This window comes from Heloderma suspectum, chromosome 7 (assembly GCF_057233095.1).
Source record: "Heloderma suspectum isolate Gila_16-S chromosome 7, 16-S_ref, whole genome shotgun sequence".
Lineage (NCBI taxonomy): Eukaryota > Metazoa > Chordata > Lepidosauria > Squamata > Helodermatidae > Heloderma > Heloderma suspectum.
The window spans coordinates 75489292-75511462 of NC_139464.1; the positions used below are offsets into that span (position 1 = coordinate 75489292).

At 39.1% G+C, this 22171-nt stretch overlaps 1 protein-coding gene across 14 annotated transcripts in view; it reads left to right on the top strand.

Annotated features, from left to right (window-relative positions):
- SCAF11 (SR-related CTD associated factor 11) overlaps positions 1-22171 on the top strand; it is a 53351-nt gene that overhangs the window by 23006 nt on the left and 8174 nt on the right. For 10 of the 14 annotated variants that reach the window (XM_084810650.1, XM_084810644.1, XM_084810655.1 and 7 more), the window contains 9 exons: positions 2103-2266; positions 4659-4736; positions 8134-8225; positions 8814-8881; positions 10956-10999; positions 13374-13480; positions 14564-14650; positions 15890-15996; positions 17526-20516. In XM_084810650.1, the coding sequence (XP_084666776.1) occupies positions 2103-2266; positions 4659-4736; positions 8134-8225; positions 8814-8881; positions 10956-10999; positions 13374-13480; positions 14564-14650; positions 15890-15996; positions 17526-20516 (3738 nt within the window). The remainder of the gene's footprint in view (positions 1-2102; positions 2267-4658; positions 4737-8133; positions 8226-8813; positions 8882-10955; positions 11000-13373; positions 13481-14563; positions 14651-15889; positions 15997-17525; positions 20517-22171) is intronic. The other 4 variants (XM_084810652.1, XM_084810653.1, XM_084810654.1 and 1 more) reach the window with 1 other exon arrangement.

A 22171-nucleotide genomic window follows, 5' to 3' on the forward strand; every position in this document is an offset into this window, starting at 1 on the left:
ACTTATTTCACATGCCAGTAAGGTAATGCTCAAGATCTTGCAAGGTAGACTCCAGCAATTCATGCAACGAGAATTGCCAGATGTACAAGCTGGGTTTAGAAAAGGCAGTGGAACTAGAGACTAAATTGCCAATATCTGCTGGACAATGGAGAAAGCCAGGGAGTTTCAGAAAAACATCTATTTCTGTTTTATTGACTGTTCTAAAGCCTTTGACTGTGTGGATCATAACAAATTGTGGCAAGTTCTTGGTGGTATGGGGATACCAAGTCATCTTGTCTGCCTCCTGAGGAATCTGTATAACGACCAAGTAGCAACGGTAAGAACAAACCACGGTACAACGGACTGGTTTAAGATTGGGAAAGGAGTACGGCAGGGTTATATACTCTCACTCTACCTATTCAACCTGTACGCAGAACACATCATGCGACGTGCTGGGCTTGATGAAGCCAAGGCTGGAGTTAAAATCGCTGGAAGAAACATTAACAATCTCCGATATGCAGATGATACCACTTTGATGGCTGAAAGCGAGGAGGAGCTGAGGAACCTTATGATGAAGGTGAAAGAAGAAAGTGCAAAAGCTGGGTTGAAGTTAAACCTAAAAAACCCCCAAGATTATGGCAACCAGCTTGATTGATAACTGGCAGATAGAGGGAGAAAACGTGGAGGCAGTGACAGACTTTTTCTTTCTAGGCGCAAAGATTACTGCAGACGCTGACTGCAGCCAGGAAATCAGAAGACGTTTACTTCTTGGGAGGAGAGCAATGACAAATCTTGATAAAATAGTTAAGAGCTTAGACATCACACTGACAACAAAGGTCCGCATAGTTAAAGCAATGGTATTCCCCGTAGTAACCTATGGCTGCGAGAGCTGGACCATAAGGAAGGCTGAGCGAAGGAAGATAGATGCTTTTGAACTGTGGTGCTGGAGGAAAATTCTGAGAGTGCCTTGGACTGCAAGAAGATCAAACCAGTCCATACTCCAGGAAATAAAGCCAGACTGCTCACTTGAGGGAATGATATTAAAGGCAAAACTGAAGTACTTTGGCCACATAATGAGAAGACAGGATACCCTGGGGAAGATGCGGATGCTAGGGAAAGTGGAAGGCAAAAGGAAGAGGGGCCGACCAAGGGCAAGATGGATGGATGATATTCTGGAGGTGACGGACTCGACCTTGGGGGAGCTGGGGGTGGCGATGGCCAACAGGAAGCTCTGGCTGGTCCATGAAGTCATGAAGAGTCAGAAGCGACTGACCGAATAAACAACAACAACAACAACAACATAGGCTAGCTGGAAAATATATTGCCCATTTTGTAATCATTTTCAGTCTTAACTGTCTGGGTTTTAATAGGATTCTAAGAGATACTATAAGTTCAACTTTACTCTTATTTTTGCTAAATCTTATGATCAATAATACTCCTATGATCTTTTAATCATAGGAATATTATTGCACTGATGATGAGCTATGTACTTGCAAAGATAAAATAATACTTGAATAAAATTACATCTGATTTTAAATACCTGTAAAACAAAGTAAGAAATTGAATATGTTTAACTTCGTCTCTTGACATCACAGTCATTTGTAATTAACGTGTGGAATTAATTGAAGTGTATGTTGTAGTGGTTTCATAATAGTTTTTTGATGGGATTCAAAACTTTATTGTAACTTTATTGTGGATAGGTCTGTTGGCCACTATCAACAGTAGGTCAGAATAGATTTCATCTGACTGCCAGATGCTGAAACCACGCAGGTAATAGAAACCATAGACCTATTGTGATTGCAAACTTCAGATGGCTGTTCATCAGGACAAATTGTTGGATAGGTCAAAGTATGATTTCTGTATTCTGTACCCCAGTTTAGCCTAAAGCATTTTTTATTTTTATTTTTTGCTTGTATTTTTATTTAGTGACACTTAATGGGCATAATTGGATTGCAGACTAGGCTCAACATATTGAATTGGATGTCTTAGAGTCCTGATTTATTTTGCAAATCATTAAGGATTCACTTTTTAGAGTCACAAGTTTGAACAAAATTATATGCCAGCATGATGTGAAATGATGGAAGTTACTATATCAAACCACTTATAGCTTCTGCATTTTTTAGCAGGTGAAGAGAGTGAAGAAAACTGTTCCTGTTCTTCTGGCATTTTATCTGATGAAGATGACAGGTGTCCGATCTGTCTAAACTGTCTGGCAGAGCAGGAAGTTGGTTTTCCTGAAAACTGCAGTCATATCTTCTGCATGACCTGCATCCTTAAATGGGCTGAAGTAAGTTAAAAGCAGGTTTAACTTTTAAAATTTGTCTTAATAAGTCATGTAATGTGTTTATATTATTATGGCTGGCATCCAAAGAACAGTGCATCTAATTTCCCATGCCTGTGCAAGCTTTGGTATTGTATTTCCTAAACACTAGGCCTTCATACCTCAAACTGCTTCTGAAAACTGAGGGGACTTTCAAAAGCAGCATAATATGGACAAGGCTCTGATACTCAAATGCAAAAAAAATGCAATTGGGCATGCCTAAAGTTGTTTTTTTGGGTCCTGGCCCAAATGTAAAGTTTTCCAATTTTACCAGAACAATTGCATCACTGCATTTGAAGCTAGGATGTGGCTTTCATTTGTTAAAAGTATTCTTTGTCCATTCTTGTTGGTCTAGTATTTGGTTATAAAAGGTGGGGGCATTTGTCTTCCTGCATTCTGTAAGATAGGGATGGGGAATGTGTGGTCCTCCACATAATGTTGGACTACAATTCCCATCATCCCTCACAATTGGCTATGCTGGCTTGATTGCAGTCTACCAACATCTGGAGGGCCACATCCCTCCCCCCCGGTCCCCCACTGTAAGGCATTATAGTACATCTGCTCCTGATTCCTGGCTGCTGTTGCTTTCCAGGGAAGTCAGTTATACAGTGATCTTTGGCATTGGCATATCTGCTTGCAACTTTCTAACATTGTATTTTATTATTGCACTGGCAAATAAATAAACTTTTTCTCTGCAAATGCAGCAGGGCTTGTGCTATAAAATATTAATATTGCTTTCAACATCATATACATTGTGCTAAACAACCCAGATAACATAGAGCTCTAGAGAACTTGATATGGTCATATAGTCCAATCCTCATGATAAACAATATTGTAATAGATGTTTAGCCAGGCTCTTGGAAACCTCTAATAAGAGTACTAATTTTTCTAGGCAGCGTATTTTGTAGCTTAGATGTATTTAGAGCTACAATAATTACTGTAAAACCTATAATTTAAACTCGTTCCCTTGTCCTGCTCCATTGAGTAGTTAGTAATGGCCCTCTGTGTTAATGGCATCACATAAAATATTCTAAGATTGTTATCTTGGGTTTCTGTAGTCATGATAAAATTGTTTGGCCCTTTTCTCTTAAAGGCATGTACAAATGGACCCCAAGAGTAGAGAAACAGTGCCACAAGCAACTCCCATGCCTGTCAGCATAGTATCTTACTCACTTAGACTAATACTCATGTGCAGGTTGCTTTTTGTTACTCTGCAGAATGGCTGGAAGCAGGTTGCCGCTTGGGAAGAGGGGTCAGCAGTGGGGAGGAATAAGCGAAAGGAGCATGCATATACGTGTCATAACTCTTATCAGGCTAGCTGATTGCCAGTCTGAATGCCAGAGCCTGGAAAAGGTGGTGCGGGTTGGTTGCATAAGGGTTTACTACTGTGCAGTAGTTTCTAATCCTTTTTGTTATCCTGGACAAGGTCTGTATTATGGCTGCAGTAAAGGTAGCATGGCTTCCCCTCTGGGCTTTGACGTGCTTGGGACCAGGGTGCAATTGCACACTTGTACCAGCCCAGTCATTTCCCATATTATACACTTTTCTACCTTGTTGCTTTCATCATGTTCTATACCAGACTTCCCTGTTTCTTTGCAATGGCAGTCCCTCTAGCAAAAGGTACTTCTGCCTGATTTTTGAGCATCTCCCTGACCCTTAGCATTTTCAAGGTGCTGGAATAGCTGCTATGAGAAGGAGCAGATGGGGTAGTCTGCTTCCACCAGCCCAGTTACATGTGTCTAAATCTGAATCCAACCCTATGTTTATGAAAATAGAAGCAATGGTAGAAATGAGATCCTATTGCTCCAGTTCAGAGTTCAATGTGTTCAGATGTATACAGCTTCCCCTTTCATTCATATTTGTCTCCGTTCAACTTCAGTTAGGACTGTCAGCAGATAAAAGCATTTTTATTTGATCACTTATCTGTCTTAATGGTTTTAGTTGGTTTTGAAATTTAGAATTTCATATTACTGAAACGTTAATATAGGTTCCTTATTGGGGTGCGTGAGCATTTAGAATTTAACAAACTACCAGTCCTTGCTAAGAGGAAAGGATATCTCAATATTTCTGAAATAGTCTTAAAAATTAGCAAGTGTAGTGTTGAACTTGTAACTGCACAGATTAAATATTTCCCTCACTGATTAACAAGTTAATTCTTCAGTTGATTTACTGATTAAACCAATTTGAATCTGGAGCCTTAATTTAACTGAAAGCTGTGGATCCCAGAGGAATATTTACACAGGTTTGCTTGAATCTCCTGATCCATAAAATTGGAATGTAATACACATGCTATGTATTTTTAAAAACAGTTTTAATATTCATTATGAAGTATTAAAGACTGAACAAAACCTTCTTTCAGACCAGGGCTTCATGTCCAGTTGACCGCAAACAGTTCCAAGCTGTATATAAACTAAATGCATTGGAAGACTGCATAAAGGTAAGTTCCAAGCTTTATTTAGTTCAGTTTTATTTAGTTTATAATGTTCCTTCCAGTATTGATTTTCAGTTATGGAAGGAAGTGTACAACTTTCAAATAGAGCTTGAGGTAGTCTCATCTGCTTTTTCTTGGTAATTTTTTGACATTTTGTCCACAATACTTGTAAAAAACGTGACTGTCCTGAAGAGGTACTCATGGTGGATTGCACATATGGTGACACCGATTGTGAAAGCAGAGTATCCTGCTGCTTCTTTCCTCAGATCTATTTCACATAAGCCATTGTTCGTGCAACAGAAGTGCATTTAATATTTTTTTTTAGCATACTCTATTCTTGCCTCATCAACACCCAGAGAAGTGAACTTGTTTTCCCCCTCCCTGAAAGAAAGGACACTTTGGTGCTCCAGCTGCAAGTTGCCTTGGGACTTCAGAGCCAAAAGGAAGCATAATCTGGCCTCAACCGGAGGACTGTGCTCTGCTGAGTTGAGATTATTAACTCTTTCATCTATTACATTTGTAAGCCATTTAGGGTACTAGTGCAAAAAGAAAAGCAGGATACAAATATATTAAATTTTTTAAAAGTTCAGAGTTGTAGTAACAACTTCTACAAAGTGCTTAATATCTTTAAAACTTAATATAAATGCTAGTCTAATATAGATGTTCAGCATATTTGTTTACTTACAGAATTCCTAAAGTACAATTTCCTCAGGTGTTGTTGTTCCACCACTTCTTTGTATTAGCTCCTTGTATCTTTCAGGACATTTTCCACATGTTAAAGATTTCTTCATTCTTATTGTGGCATTACCATGCTCCTGCCTACAATGTTGACATCTTCCTTCCTTACTTCAGTGGCTTCACTGTAATGATGCCCCCAGTAGGCATTATTATGACTACTTCTGAGTGGTGTCCAACTTCCCCAGCTCAAGAAAAGAAGTGGGAAGTGTGTTTCCTAAAATTGAAACAAAAATTAATCACCACTGTAGTTTTAAAGGTTTTGCTTTCACTTGTAGTTTGAGACAAAATAAGTATTTTAGCTTTGGTTCTGATTTTACCTCATCAGGTGAATGTATAACTTGATTTTTGTTTTGAATTATTACGTGTATTAGGGCGCAATCCTATGGGGGTAATCATCTGCCTCTGAACTCAGAGGTGGCCAACTATCCAATGCAAGGGGGGCGGAACACAGAGGGGATCCCCTCCTCCACACTCTGGCTACCCCACATTTGTGGCTAGATGGCCGATTTCAGCTGTCTAGCCAGGGAATGTCAGAGCAGGGGGGCAGGAGGCCGGACAGTGCATAGGAAGTGTTGTAACAGTGCTTCCGCAGTCCTGTACCCTCCCTGCCCCCAGGAACGACCCCTTTTCTGCCACTCCATACTGCTGTTATGAGCGCAGAACTGGGGATGAACTGAGGAGTCAGTTTTCTGGGAACTGACTTCAGAGCACAGGCTCCAAGCTCAGTTCCCAGAAACCGAAAAATCCTATGGCCATCTAGACTGTCTAGCGGCCATAGGATTGCTTTATTTTAACCTTCCACCTGCTTTGGGGGGGATCCCCCCCACCCCTCATTCCCCCCCTAATGCCACAGCCAGCCCCATTCAGGAGAGTCCCTGGACAAGATTTGGCTCTGTGTGCTGCTGGGCATTAGCTTAGAGAGGGAAGTTAGCTTCTAGGAATGCCCTTCTGCAAGCGTGATGATGGATGTCATCCAGTAGTTACAACTTTGAAACTGCCAAGCTTGCCTAACGTTTAAATGGCATCCATTAATTGTTACTCATTTATGAAAAATTAGTTTTTAGAAATGGACTTTTTTTACCAAGAAATTAGCTCTGGAAATTTTTCTGCCCCCCATTATTAACTGAAGGTATATAAGTGGAGGCTGGATGGCCATTTGTCAGGGATGCTGAAGTTACAAGATTTCTGCATTGAGCAGGAGGTTTAGACTAGATGACTCCATGGTTCTTTCCAACTCTAAAATTCTGTGATTTAATTTATATCTTCTGGTTACATAGTCAGAATCAATAATCAGCTTTTAGATGTTGAAAGATCTGAATAAATATTTAGTAGGTATGGGCGCAATCCTATGCATGTTTAGACAGAAATAAGTCCTAAAACTCACCACATGTCCCAGCCAGCCATGTTACTAAAAATGACATAGTTATTGAATAGTTGGAATGGAATGGATGGAATAGTTATTGAAGATGGTATGTTTTAAACGAACCGTAATTCATATTAACCACAACTCTGGATCCAATTGACATTGCAAGCTGTGATTAAATAGAAGCAAAATCTTCCAAGCTGATCTTCCCGGTTGTGTGGGAATGAGGAAGAAAGGGAGGAGGAGCACAAACCCAAGGCATACTACATCTCATTTATATCATACTAAACAATGGATTAGCATGACATGTGAATGAGGTCAATCCTTTTTTCTTTTCTTTTTTTGCTTCACCCTACTCTTCTTTTAGCTGCTTTCCCCTTCTCTGAAATCCTTTCTTCTGCATGAGCCAGTCTAATCAGTGGCAACCACAAATAATGGCTGGCTAGTAAACCAAGCCTAAATGTGTGGATCCATGATTATGTGCTATTAAAAATCCTAAAGAATACGAATAAAACTGAAGGACAGAGTAATGAAGGCACAAAAATTCCTTTTTTTTTAATTGGACATGGTGCCAATTCTGTGACTGAAACCATAATATTTAGTTTCCAGGCAACATTTTAATCCTGCTTTAACACTTGAGCCAGATCCAGTTGGTCCCCTACACGTGCTGTTGGGTGCCTGCAGCTGCCTCACAAGTGCTACTCTCAGGAGCACTACTGACAGGAAAGGTTGCTGGTGAAGATGAAGGGCACCTGGATTGGGTCCCTGATTTTCTTCTCATTGTTCAAAATTAATCTTGACTTCAAGATGATAAACTGGGAAAATACTGAGAAATATTCAGTAGTAGATATTTAGAACTCATCAATTGTATAGTATCGTATAACTATGGATGCATGGAAAATTTGAGGCTAAAGTTTTTTTCAGATTCCACCAATTTGAGGTTAACACTTCATGTATCTAAGTGGACAGTGCTTATGTTGGAATAAATTTGTTAATCTTTAAGGTACCACAAGATGCTTTGTTTGATTTTGCTTTGCCCGTTCTCCTTGAATAAGAACATGTTTTCACATTGACAGAGTTCCTTTATAATAACATGGAGTAATGCTATGAATCTGCAGTGGTATTTGTTTATCATGGGTGACCAGCCAGATGGGCGATTAATAAATTTAATAAATAAAATAAAATCATGTCTTAAACAAGTGAATGAGCTTGTATGTCCAACTATGTAACTTAATTCTAGACCATAAATATTAAAGCAAATGAAAACTGCTGTACTAATCATAACATTAACATTCCTTGCAGGTTCAGATAAAGCAACAAGTAAGCAAAAAAGATGACCTACATAGCTGTAGTGAGGGCAAGTACTGCTCTATGAATATGAAAAACTGCACAAGGTTAGCAATGCATGATATAAAATGTGTTTACAGTACTTAAAAAGTTCACTTTCAGATTTGAAAAAGCTTAAAGCTTTTGGCTTCTTTTGAACATAGGGTTGAAATGGAAGGTATTTTATTCTGCCAGTTTGTTATGCTAAAGTATTCCTTTACTGTTGGTGTCACATCTACTTCATTGCATAAACACTGAAAAGATACATCTTGTAATATTATACATTTATACCAACCTGATCAAAGAAGAGCTTTTCGATGAGAATGCTACGACCTTTGCCATAACAAATACTGGGGAACTCCTCCTATTCTGTGGAGACAAAGATCAGGAAAGAGTCACTGTACATTCATCAAATGCCTAGAGTATCTGAGATGTTAATCTTTAAAAAGATTTATTTTAAGATTTAAAGCTATTTGGGAATGCAGTCCAACTGCAATTTGTCTACTCAGAAATGAAGCCCATTGCGTTCAATGGGATTTCCTCCTAGGAAAATAGGATTGCAGCCTAAAGTAGAGGCTTCGTAATGGGGCCCAGAACCATCATTAGCACACACAAAATGACTTCATTGTAAGTGACTGGTTTGTGTGTGTTCGCAGAAAACCGGAAAATGCAGACAGAAGGCTTGTACTAGCAAACTCCTGCAAAGGCTGGAACCAAAAGCACAGTAAGTTGGCATTTTCTGTCATGGTCTTGGCCTCCCTTTGAAATTTTTAAAGTACATTAAAAATATTGCTTGTGCTTTGAATGTACTTGGTATTTGCTATGTGCTATACAGTCAAATTAACTACCTTGTGGAGATTTCACCAAAGCAAGACATTCTGAAGTTTCAGTATGCTAGGGGAGATGGGAAATATAGGCTCTGATCCAGGGAGCTACAAGTGTTCTTATGCTCTCAGAGATCTTTTTTGTGTGTGTATACACTTAGTCAAATATTTCAGTATTGGGGGCACTTCTATGCACACACCGGTGGCCTGTGCTTTTGAAGTGAATAGGCAAGCAGCTTTACACACAGGGGGAGTTTGGACAATTGCAAGGGTAAAAGAAGCCATTGTGACTTCTCCCCACTGCACGTGCTGCATGTGCCCATTGTTTGCATAATTACCTGCACTTCAGCACATGGGTTAAAGCTTGTATCTGAACTTCCTAAAATATATCACATCTAAGTCTTTGATTCAGAAAGCCTCTCAGGGTGTGCACACACCTGTATATTTTCCTCCTGGCTTGCAACACCCTCACAAAGGACCCCAGAATTTTGGGAACAGCTTGTGTGGTGCAGAGGACTCTTCTCAGGAGTCTTCCTATATGCACAGAACTGCCACATGTAGACCTCTTGATCCTGTCCAAAATCCTTAGTTCTTCTCATGAGACTATCTAGAAAAACTAAGTCATTTCTCCCTACTTGTTGCCATCCAGTGGTCCAGACACTGGGGTGCTCAGATATATATCTAGTTAATAGATATATTGATATTCTAGGTTAATAGCCATGTTGATATATTTTGGCAAAAACAGTCCAGTGACACCATCAAATCTAACTGTTTAATTCCAGCATGATCATATGTTAGGAGTGTCATAAGATGTTTTCAGCTTGGAAAAAAAGACAAGGGGGTGGGGGACATGATAGAGATGTATAAAAATAAACATAGTGTGGAAGAAGTGGATAGGGAGAAGATCTCTCTCTCTCTCTCTCTCTCTCTCTCTCTCTCTCTCTCTCTCTCATATTCATATAATACTAGAACCTGGGATCATCCATTGAACCTGAAGGGTGGGAAATTTAGGACAGAAAAGGAAGTATATCTTCCCACAGTGTATAATCAAACTGGGATTCAGAACCACAAGATATAGTGATGGCCTCCAAGCTTTAAAAGGGATTAGGCACATTCATGGGGTCTATCAGTGCGTAGTAATCATGAAGGCTGAGAGTGCTATTGTGATCATGTCCTGTTTGTGTGCTTCCCATAGGAATCTAGTTGGCCAGTGTGGGAACAGAATGCCAGACTAGCTGGTCTCTGGTCTTGATCCAGCAGGATTAAAAACATAGGAGCCCTGCTGGATCAGATGAGAGACCAGGTAGTCCAGCATTCTTTTCCCACAGTGGCCAACTAGATGCCTATGGGAAGCCCACAACCAGGACATGACGCAATAGCACCCTTGTGTTGCCCAGCAGTAGGCACTGGGGCATACTGCCTCAGCAAGGGACGTGGTGAGGAGATGAAATCCTCTCAGGGTAAAGAGGAAGTTATGTAGTTTGCTGTATTTCACTGTGTTGTGGATTTCTATGGATTAAGTGCCCTTCTGGTTAACCTGGGTTTATTCTAGTAATTTTCAGATCTGTATCTAGTGATTGATCTGGTTTGCACATAACAACAAAAAACATGGGCCACTGGGAACAAGCAGGAGAGAGCGGGTGAGCTGCCTTCCATGCGCCCGCCACTTCTGCTTTTAATTAACCTATGATTGTGTGGGTCCATAGATTGTTGAGCATGACGTGTACACCTAGAGTTCTGGGTTGTTTAGGAGCTAAACATTCCAGCGGTTAACCCAACAACAAAGCATGGCTTTTTCTTCCTAAGCCCCTTGTGGTTTTCTACCTAAGTGGTATGTTTTTCTGCTTGAGCTTTTGCAGTGATACAACACTGGCAACATAAGTTTGTTTAAGATGAGTTTAAATTGCCAACTAATTGCCTTCTCAACAGCATAAGATTGAAGTGAGATTTTGCTTTTTTTTTTTCATTATAAAGATCCTTCAAATGAAGAAGATAAGAATTCTGTGAAGAAAAACAAGGTTTGTTCAACTATTTTACGCTTAGAAATAGTGATTTTTTTTAGTAATTTCCATTTAGAATATTGCAGTTTTAAAATGCGTTTAGGCTTTTGTGGGTTTGTTTCCCTTCATACACTTATATTAATTTTGGTGTTTTGCTTAGTTTTAAACCAGCTTTTGCAAACTTGTCCTGTGGTTCTTCTGAATTAGCTGCCAAACATCCATCATTAGTTCATAAATTTGGAACATTCTACAGAATGAGTTTGTCATATAACTGATAGATTCTTTTTCTCTTCCTCAAATAAAGATGCCCCTTAAGAGTGACTGTGTCTGCATACACATGCATACATGCTTTGTATAGCTAACTGATGTGGTGCGGAACATTCGTTATCCCCTGTATTTGTTGTTGTTGAAAATTTTCTGATTTAGAAATGCATTGTTTCATAAAATAGTAACATAATGAAATGACACAATTCAAGTTAGGTTGGGCAACTGACATTCATACAAAACTAGTAGAATCTAAAATTAGACTTGTAACTAACTTTTCTTAGGTGACTAGGATGTACACACTTAGGCTCTCAGTTTTTCAGGCATTTTAAAAGTAGTATGTCTTTTCAGCACCTTCATTTTGTATCTTTTAGGATGCAATCCTAAACATGCTTAGTAGGGAGTAAGCCTCACCGAGGTCAATGGGATGTACTTCTGAGTAAAAATGCATAGGATTCTGCTGTTAAAATCTAAATAATATAAGAAGTGAATGCTATTGAGTTGTCCCATCTTAAAATGAAACAATAAAATAATTTCCAAGTAAAGCTTTGCATTTGTTTGGATATGACATTTAAACCACATGAAGTGCACTTTGTGGAATTTATTTTCCCTGATCAGATATTTCTGCTCACTTTAGGATATTAGAAAAACTTTTCAGGTATTTATGCAGCATGGAAAAGGAAAACTAGCATAATTTTTAGTTCTGTTTATAGATGTCAGTCAAACATGCTAAACCAGATATCCTTCAGTTTAAAGCAATGGAAACATTTTCTGAATCCAAATTCGCCAGAAACTCACATTGCTAAAATATCATTATATTAAAACTAGGCCTGTTTACAGTGATAAGTTTGGGGGAAAATATTCTATAGTTGTACCAAAGTACTGCTGTGTCAGAACTGAGGCTGCCTGATTTAATTATAGCTGTCTGTTGTCGCCATTATACTTATAATCCATTTTTAAAGAAGAAGATGCCAGCTTTTACAAATGACTTATTAACTGGGAATAGAACAACTGATGTTGTTTGTATCCTTCTGTCACTGGAAAGCTTAATTGCTTAACAAAAAAAGAACCATCATTGCTGGGATGTAACTTCCCTGCAGCTGATTTTTTTTTAAAGTATCCAGTTGTATCCAGTGTTAGTCCTGTTTAGAGTAGATCCATTGAAATCAGTGAGACTTAAGTTGGTCATGACTAACTTCGGTCTCATTCATTTCAGTGGGTCTCCTCTACGTAGGGGTAACATTGGATACAATCCATAGTAGTTATGCCTAAGTATAAGTATTATACAGGCATTTTGGACAACAGTTGTGTTACTTGAATGACAAAATATGACATATTATGACATCCTAAGGCTGTATTCATTTGGCTTTTAAATCAGCTTTTTCTAAAAGTCTATTAACTGATTTGATGCGAATGTGGAGGTAGTTATAGATTGGAAATGTTCACCTTCATACAAAGAACAGATCATTAAGGTCTGGCAGATATCACAACGATCTAAAATGGAGTGAGACTGAAGCTAAGAAATGGAAGGCAACATACAGAAAACTTGTTAAAACTTGGCATCCTGATCACTGGAATCAGAAGTGCATTTTGACGTTAGTGTGTGTAATTGTTTTTCAATATTGTCAAAATATTTACAATGTTTCTTTTTAATTACATGTTTTCTTGCCATGTGTCTTAAACTGAATTTTTAAAAACGTGGTATCCATCAGCAAGCTACCCAGTATGTGTATTCTGACTGGCAGTGGCTCTCCAGGGTCTTAGGCAGAGATCTTTCCCATCACCTTGCTCCCTGATGCTTTTTAACTGGAGATTGAACATTGGACCTTCTGCATGCCAAGCACGTGTTTTACCACTGAGCTACAGTCTTTGCCTGCCTGCCTTCCCAGTTTGTAGACCTAGCATTGAAAACAACCTCCAAGATACTTGATCAGAATGTGTGAAATATGTTGTATGAATATGAAGGACTGTGTTTCAGTGCAGAGTCTAGATGGCGGTCAAGTCTGTTCTACACTTCTTTGAAACCAAGTTTTCATCTAATGTTCTTATAGCTGTAAAGTTTCCTCTTTTGTTTTGTGGATATTGGGTATTTGCAGTGCTGTGTTAAATATAAAACTTTATTTTATAGCCCAGAAGACAGACCTGCTCAAACAGATTCTTCAGAAGTAACTTCTGTGATAGATTTTCTTCTAATAGTAATTTTCCTGGAGAAACTCCTAATTATCAAAATGAGTGGTTAGTATGACTCTATTGTTTACACTGACTATTGTAGTATTGTAGTTCTGTAAATGTTAATATGGCTTCCTCAACTTTCTGGAGAAACAGTAAGGGACGGCCTTTCCTAACCTGGTACCCGCCTGAAGTGTTGGACTCCAGCCAGCTGGCTTGGGGATGCTGGAAGTTGTAGTCCCACAAATTGGGAGGACACTAGGTTGGGGAAGACTCTAGTATTGCTCTACTGCAGCAAAAAGAGAACTTTACAACTAGATTCTAAACTGTACCTCTGTCTTTGAAAATACTCGAGAACACTTTTATGAATTCGGAAATAAGATGGCTTTTGTTCTTTTAAAAACTCTGTTCTTTTAAAAACTCTTACTTGTGTAGCATAGCATATTACTGGTATGTTACATGAGAGACAGGAATTGTCCAGTGCAAATTTCACCTCTGCGATGAACTCTTTAGGTGGCTTAAGCAAGCTAGTAGCTATGTTCAGATGTAATGGCTCATGGACTGCCTTGGCCCCGTGTGGGGAAGCTGCAAGGTAGACATTGGGAGTTTCCATGTCAGATTAACTGTAGCTTGCTCTGTCATCTGAATCTAGGTAAACTGTGCTATACCACAAGGGAGAATAAGTTACACATGCATGTTCTAGGTGAACTAATAAGAAATGGGTATATGTGGGGCACCATGACATACACAAGTTCTTAAAACTCAAGAACTCCTTAGTAAGAAGCATAATTCCTTTACAACCTATCATAGCATTTTAGAAGAACAGAAAATGGAGGAGGAGGAGGTGAGCACACAAACCTGAGGCTCACTGCTGTTCATTCTTGTAACACTAAACTGTGGTTTAGCGTTGCATCTGAATGAGGCCAGTATCTCTGCCTCCATCTGTGTATTTGCTGTATGAGGACTAATGCTGGCTCGCCATACAAGAGTATTGAGAGTTACTGAGAATGTAATATAAAATGGTCTGAGTGCTAATTATTCTTTCATCCTGTTGTTGTATTTTCATATTTGTTTCAGCCTGTTAAAATGTGAACATAAAATTAAGGACTTAAAATTATATTCAAATGTGTTTTTAAAATTATATTCTAGTACAGAGATCAGCAAAATTGACACAGTTATTGGACAAAAGAGAAGAGAACTGGAGCTGTCATGTTCTGTATTAGCTAGAGTGGCAAGGTAAAACAACCAAGTGATTAAGGACGTTTTTTTTAAAAGTGATAACAAATTTATTGGGTGTGCAGTGAAACTATGATATGTAGTAACAATATCTAAAAACAACTAACAAATATTTTAAATTAATGTTTTCCACAGTCTTGTACTGTTCCTAATTAACTTTGCTTTATGTAAGACATTTCACAAAATAAAATGCTTACACTAAAATTACTGTGCTTTATAATAGTATCAAATATTTTGGCCATGTTCACATGTCATGCTAAACCATGGTTTAATGCAACATCCACAGCCAGGAAAGATCTGTAGCCAGCTTTGGATTTGCACGCTCCCCCATTCCCTTCTGAAGGAGAATAAAGCATTCTCCTTCTGCTTGGCTGGGAGAAGCAGTTTGGAGCAATAAACTGTGGTTAACACTAACAATAGTTAATTTCAAACAAACCAATTCCAACCCATGGGGCTGTATCTAATGTTAGTTACCGTAAGTCCTATTAATTTCAATGGGTCTACTATAAGTGGGACTAACATTGGATACAACCTATAGTTTATGAAGCTTACTTGTTGAAACTAACTACAGTTAGTGATAACCACCATTCTGGGTCCGGACAACACAGGAACTGTGGTTGACTAAAAGTGAAAGTGAATGCTTCCAAACTTCTCCTTGGTTGCATGGGAGAAGGAGAGGGGATGGAGAGCTCACAAGCAAACGCCACTAGGGCAAATACACATTGGGACAAACTGTAGTTTACCCTGATGTACAGTTGTGGCCATTATGTAAATATAACCTTGATAGGCACATTTTAATGGGTTTTTGTTTTGTCTTAGGAATGCTTAAAATTTTAGGCCCCAGCCATATTGTTCATAACTAAAGCTGGGTATAGGGATTTCTCTTTTTTTGAGAGAAAATGCATAAACATAACAATTTGGGGGATTAAATAATTATAGGAAGAAAGATTCATAATCCAGCTGAATAAAAATCACGCAATATTCTTTTATCCTGGAAAGTAAAATCATTTCCTTTTTCCCTATTCTGCTTCAGGCAAATTTAGTCCAAATCCTCTAAGCCAATGAAGAGTTTGGCCAAGATAATAAACCTTAAGCCATGGAAGGCAGTCCTTCAGTCTAGCTCACTCTGTTATTATTTCTCAAACAGAAGTAATGTGTTTATGTGTGGCATTATGTGATTAAATTTTTCTGTACAGCTCTTTGTGTAACTCTTGTTTTTATGTGGGTTAATTTTTACAGAATCCCTTCCATGTCCCGTGAAACAGAAATGGCAACCTGTCTTCTGGTTTCCACTGTTATGGTGGGAGCTGTCTTTTCAAGAAGTACCACGCCTTTGGAAAACTTTGGTAAATTTTTTTTGTAAGTTTTATTTATAGTTTATATAAAGCAATGTTTAACTGTAAACATTAACATTTTTTCTGCTAAATACTACAGAAAATATAGAAAAGCTTCAATATGTGCTGTTTTTCTTGTTGAAAGATACATTGTAAGACTTGTATATTGGTTTAAAATATTTTAATGTAAAATATCTTTAAGCGTTCAGATATGAGAGTTTTAGCATAGTGGAGTGGTGTGGGGAGGTAAGATAAAGCATGCAGCATTTGGATAAGGCCCCAGTTCTCTTTTCCCCTTGCCAAATAGAGTAGAAAATATTTCAGCAGAGGGTGTAATATGCAGATAAGCTAGGAGTGAACAGTTCCTAAATCAACATCATTCTGAACATGCCTACATAGTGTAGTCTTAGCTGTCCAGCTGCACAAATTGATACATGCAGGCTTGGGGAACTTGAACCATCTACTTCTTTTCATTGGGTGCATAGACATATATATTTCTGTTTATCTTATGGACTCAGAGTGACTTGGGAATTGTTCGTTTCAAAAAGATTTCAGCAAGGCCGTATATTCTGTTTTGCAAAGCAGTCTTCTTAATAGCATCATTGTACAATGGTACATTGTACATTGCGTAGTAGCATCACCGTATATTGTGCATCACTGTATATTGCACGCACACACACACACAGAAGGAAGGAAGTTATTTACTTAGAGTATCAGTTGTTTGAGATGGTGTGACCATACCATCACTTCTTCAGTCTTTAAGACAACCCTTCCCAAACATTACATCTTTTTTTCTGTTCATGAAGATTCTATGAATTGAAAATAGAGGCAATTGTGAAGGCACTAATTAGGTTGGTGCAAAGTCAATAGAAATAAATGCTTTTGTACATATTTGGACTTCACTCCATTTGGAGGTGAGAACTTGGTGGTTAATGGCTTTGTGGAAGAAGTGGGTTTTATGCTGGGCTTCGAAGAATAGGAGAGGTGAGAATATCAACCACAGGGGCAATAAGTGAAAATGAGTGGATTTCTAAGGGAATAGAACCCCCTTCATACACAAATCATATGAAGAGAGCATCATGCAATTACTGGGAGTTGGGTCATGCCGCTGGCCCCACCCTAGATGTCCACACATTGGTGTGAACTGTCTGTAGTGATCATGTGGAGTAGTTGCTAGCACATAGGCTTTGCACGATTATTGCAGACAGTCCATGTTCATGGGTTGATGGCCAAGGGGCAGGGGTTGGCCCTGCTCCCAGTAATCACATTATTCACATGTGAACAGGGCTCAGGAGACAGTGAGTAACAGCCAGTGCATCTATTTGGTGCGTTGTATATTAAATTTTAAAATCTTGATCTCGGTAACTTTTTCAAAAGAATAAATTATGAAATAAATGTATATAAGACAGTTGAGGCATGGAAATATGGAAATAGTCCCAGAATAAAGGAGTATGCTGTCACTGTATGATATGTGAACATTTCTAATGTAATATTGGGTTTACCATACCACAATAGATTACTTTCATTTTTTTTAATATTAGGAACGTCAAAAAAGGGGCATGTTGTTACATATGTCCAGGAAGGAGAGGAGAAAAAACAAACTTCTGGTACAGCTGGCACAAGAGGAACAAGAAGGAAGGTTTCAGATACTACTCCTAGGCGAAGATCTGCCCGGAACGCTAAAACAGAAACTTCAAGTCAATCTCAGAGTTCACCAAAATCAAGCAATTCTGGATGTGAGGCTAGTGGTGATGGTAGCTCATTTGTGAACGCTTCTTGTGCAGAAGCTGAGAAATTACCTCCAAAACGGAAGGGTAAAAGAGGAGTTAAACAACAGGAACCTTTAGTTAAAAAGAAACTCAGGAGTTCTGGACGTTATGGGAAAACATCTAGTGATCTAGTAGAAGCTGATGAATCTGATGAGACCAAAATAACTCTGCTACTAGATAAAGGCAGTTTACCAGAGAATGAAAATAGCACTTCTGGCTTTAGTCACAAAAATGATGCAGAAACTCAGTCTGCTAATGGCTTGGAAAACTCCAAGGACTATGTAGAATGTAAGGAGGAGCCTTCAAGAGATCCATCAGAAGGGCAGGATATTTCAGACATCTTACACACTGGTTCCTGTGCTGAAGATCCTCCTTTGCTCACCCTAGAGGGAGACACTGGCTCGTATGTTCAAGATCCTCCTTTACTCACTCCAGAGGGAGACATTGAAAAATGTGAAGTAAAAGATGACACTGCGTTTGAAAATAAGACATATTATAAAAATGCTGTTGAACAAGTAGACCAGCCTTTACATGTTCCTAGAGAAGAATTGTGTGACAATATAGTAACACTTGCTCATCAGCCTCAGGAATTAGGTAGTCCTACAAATGAATTGCCAGTGAAACTGGAACCTGTGGCAATAACAGATAGGCCTTTGGATAGTCTTAGGGATGAATTGCTGGAGAAATCAGAATGTGTGTCAATAGCACATGATACGTTGGCTGTTCCTGGAAATGAGTTGATAAGAGGAACAGAATCTGTGGCAATAGCAGACAGACCATTCTCTGGTCCTGGAGACACATTCCTGGGGGAACTGGAACCTGTGGCAGTAGCAGATGAGCCAGTGGTTGGTCCTAGAAATGAATTGTTAAGAGAACCAGAATCACTGGCAATAGATGGGATGTTGGAGAGGCCTAATGATGAAATGCCAGAGGGGCAATTGCCTGGTCATTCCTCTGGGAATGAATTGCTAGAAGGAATAGAATTTGAGGCAGTGGTTGAGGAGCCATTAGATAATACCACAAACAAGTTACAGGAGCTTCCAGTGTCATTAGAGATGGAGGATGCAAAAACTGAAGAAGAAAAAGAAGCAGATATCCATGCAGATAATGAAAATCTGAAAGGTACTGATTTACTAATAAATGTTGCTTCAGAAGATAAATGTAATCAATCTTTAGAAAAGGCTAGAGAAGAATCTGGAAGTAGTGCATCACCCAAAATATATACACAAGATATTAAATACTTGAGTGAAGATGACAATGAGATAGTAGCTATGGAATGTGACTCATTTAGCAGTGACCAGAATGATTCTCGGATAGACCAGCCAGTAGTGAGTGACAGTGTAGAGCAAGAGGCAAACTCTTTAGTACATGATACTGAACTTTCTATATCCTTTTCAAGTCCCTCTGACAAGAAAGAAGAAACAGAATATTCTGCAGAGCTTAAAAAGGATAAAAAGACTCGAACGAGAAGATCAAGATTCCATTCTCCATCGACAACTTGGTCTCCATCCAAAAGAGAGGGGAAAAGATCTCAATCTCCATCTCCCAAAAGGGAGATTGTGGCTGAAGGCAGGATGCCTCGTTCTCCCAAAAGGGATACTTCCAAAGAAAGGCAAAGATCTCTATCACAGTCTCCAAAAAGAGATTCTGTGACAGAAAGGTGGAGATCTCCATCTGGTTCTCCAAAAAGAGATGACAGAAGAGATGATCCTGTGACAGAAGGGAGGAGATCTCCATCCATTTCTCCTAAAAGGGATCCTCTGAGAGAAGGGAAGAGATCGTCATCTGGTTCTCCTAAAAGGGATCCTCTGAGAGAAGGGAAAAAATCTCCATCCAGTTCTCCTAAAAGAGATCCTCTGAGAGAAGGAAGGAAATCTTCTCGGACACATGCTAAGGAATCTTCTCCAAGGCACAAATGTAGATCTCAAAGTAGGGACAGAGATAGTGATAAAGATGGGCTAAGAAGAGATCATGAAAGAGAGAGTAGGAGAAGGAGATGGTCACAGTCACGGTCAAGATCTCGATCTAGGTCCAGATCCAGGCCAAGAAGTAAAGGTCCTTCATTCCCTAGAAATGAGAGGGATGGTTATTCACCTCCCAGATGGAAAGAACGGTGGACAAATGACAGCTGGAGAAGTCCCAGAGGAAATGATAGGTATAAAAGAAATGAGCAGGAGAAACAGACAGAGAGTATGAAAAGAGAGAGGGACAGTGCAAGCAAAGAGACTGACAAGCAATGTTCTTCTGATCAGTATAGGAAAGATTATCCAGACTGGGTAATGGAAAGGATAAATTCAGTTCCAGAAATGAGAAACAGAGAGAGGGAAAATTTTAAAACTCAACAGTGGGAAGAAAATAGGCACAATAATTCAGGGCCTCCATGGAATAGAAATTTTGGATCTGGTTGGAATTCAAATCGTGGCAGAGGTGGCAGAGGTAGAGGTGGTCGTAGCAGAGGTGGCTTTATGTATGGAGACCAGACTGAAAATCACTGGCAAACTAGGAAGCCCCACTCAGGGAATGCAAATAGTTCTGGAAGTGAAGGTTCCAGGTTTCCAGAGCATCAGCCATACAAACGTAAGGCAGAACAAGACTTTTCTTTTGATACACCTGCTGACAGGTCTGGGTGGACATCTGCATCAAGCTGGGCTGTACGAAAGACTTTACCAGCAGATGTACAGAATTATTATTCAAGGAGAGGAAGAAATTCCTCAAGCCCACAGTCTTCATGGACAAAACAAGAAGAAGTAGCACCTGAGCAAGGTATTTTCTTCCTACATTAATTTAGTGGTTTAGGTTTGAGTGGGCAGAAACTTTTAAGTTCTGTGAATGCCAGACATCTCTGGCTAACTTTACTTTCTCCAACTTAAGTAGTAGCTTAAGTTCCTGTTCATTTCCTCTATCACACATGGTCCACATTAAAGGTTAACTAAAACTTGGACTTGTGTGTCCTTAAAGCTTCAATGCATATATTCAGATATCTACTTCATAATAAAACAAGGTCACTATGTGCACTATACGGTGAATTATATAGTTGTTTAAACTAAGGGTATGCATAAGCTCTAGATGAATCCCAAACTGAATTAGGCTGATTCCAACAGTTTTGGGATTTGTCCAAAACAAGTACTGAAGAAAATCTGGTTCCTCTTGAAGCTTTGTGAGCAAATTTGTAAGGCAGACAGTATGTGCAAAAATTGCAGTATTTCTTCTCAAGTTTTCCATGTAAGAACACCAGGGTGGTGAGAGAAAGGATGGCGAGTTGGGGGCTGTAGTTTTGTGACTGACAGGTCTAGTGTCTAATTGCAGGAAATTATTTTACCAGGGCTGTCCAATCATAGTGCTTTGTGGGAAGGATGTTGAAGTAATAATTAACTTCTAATCTGTTCTGTGCTGTATTTTAGTTGGTTCTCTTCTGAGAAGGAACATTTAATGAGTTGTGATAGTACTGAGGCAGGTTTTTGGCTTTTGTTTCTTACCAATACCTATCTTAGATTCCTAAACCAGTTTCCTTCCTTATTCCAACTAATCCTTTCCTAAAATCCTATTCTTAGTACTTTTTATTCTTGCTGTTTGCTTGCATCTTCCTTGAGTATTGTTCGTTAGAAGTTAAAGAAGCCATGTCATTTCTCTTATCTCTCTCTCTTTCCCTCCTCCCCCCATTTTAGTTTAGTTTAGATTAGATTTGATTTTAAGTTCAGTGTTCTCAGTGTGTGTGACAGTAATATTTTACTTCCTGTCTGACTCTGTTCTTTGAGTGTGAACATGAACACACACTGAGCAAACCCCTAATCAATGTTAAAGGTACCTAGCCTAAACCCATAAACCTGTCCTTCTGAAATTTCACATGCTATTTCCTTAGACTCACTTCTGTGATGTATGCCATTTTCATACACTCTCCCCACCCACCCCAAACCACAAAGGGGTAAGTGAATCTTTTAAAAAAACAATTCCAAACTATAAAGGCTGCTCTTACATGAAACCCCCTGCATCTGGCTGCCTGAAACTAGGCAGGCTTATCCCAAGAGGGGCAGCTATGCCTGCAAATATCCAGATCTACCAAGATATTAAAAAGTTATCGCTGTTTAATTTCCCAGTGATAGTGGATGGGAAGGCAGAACACTTCAGATTTCCTCAAGCAAGGTTATGATTTGGACCCAAGTCAAATCAGGTGGCCTCTGAAGTGGTCTGAGCCAAATTGCCCTGCTTTCAAATTCACCTGTGTGGGGTCCAAACTAAGTCTTATATTTGGTGCACATTTCTAGTTTAATGCAGCTAGGATGAATCTATTTTGTACGGCTTCAATGAAAAGTCTTTGTAAGTGAAGCATACAGTACTGTGAAAAAAATTAAGAGAATTGTTTATTGCCTTCTAAGTTAGTGGTTGCTTGTGAAGCTAGTATTCCATATATTAGAGCTCCC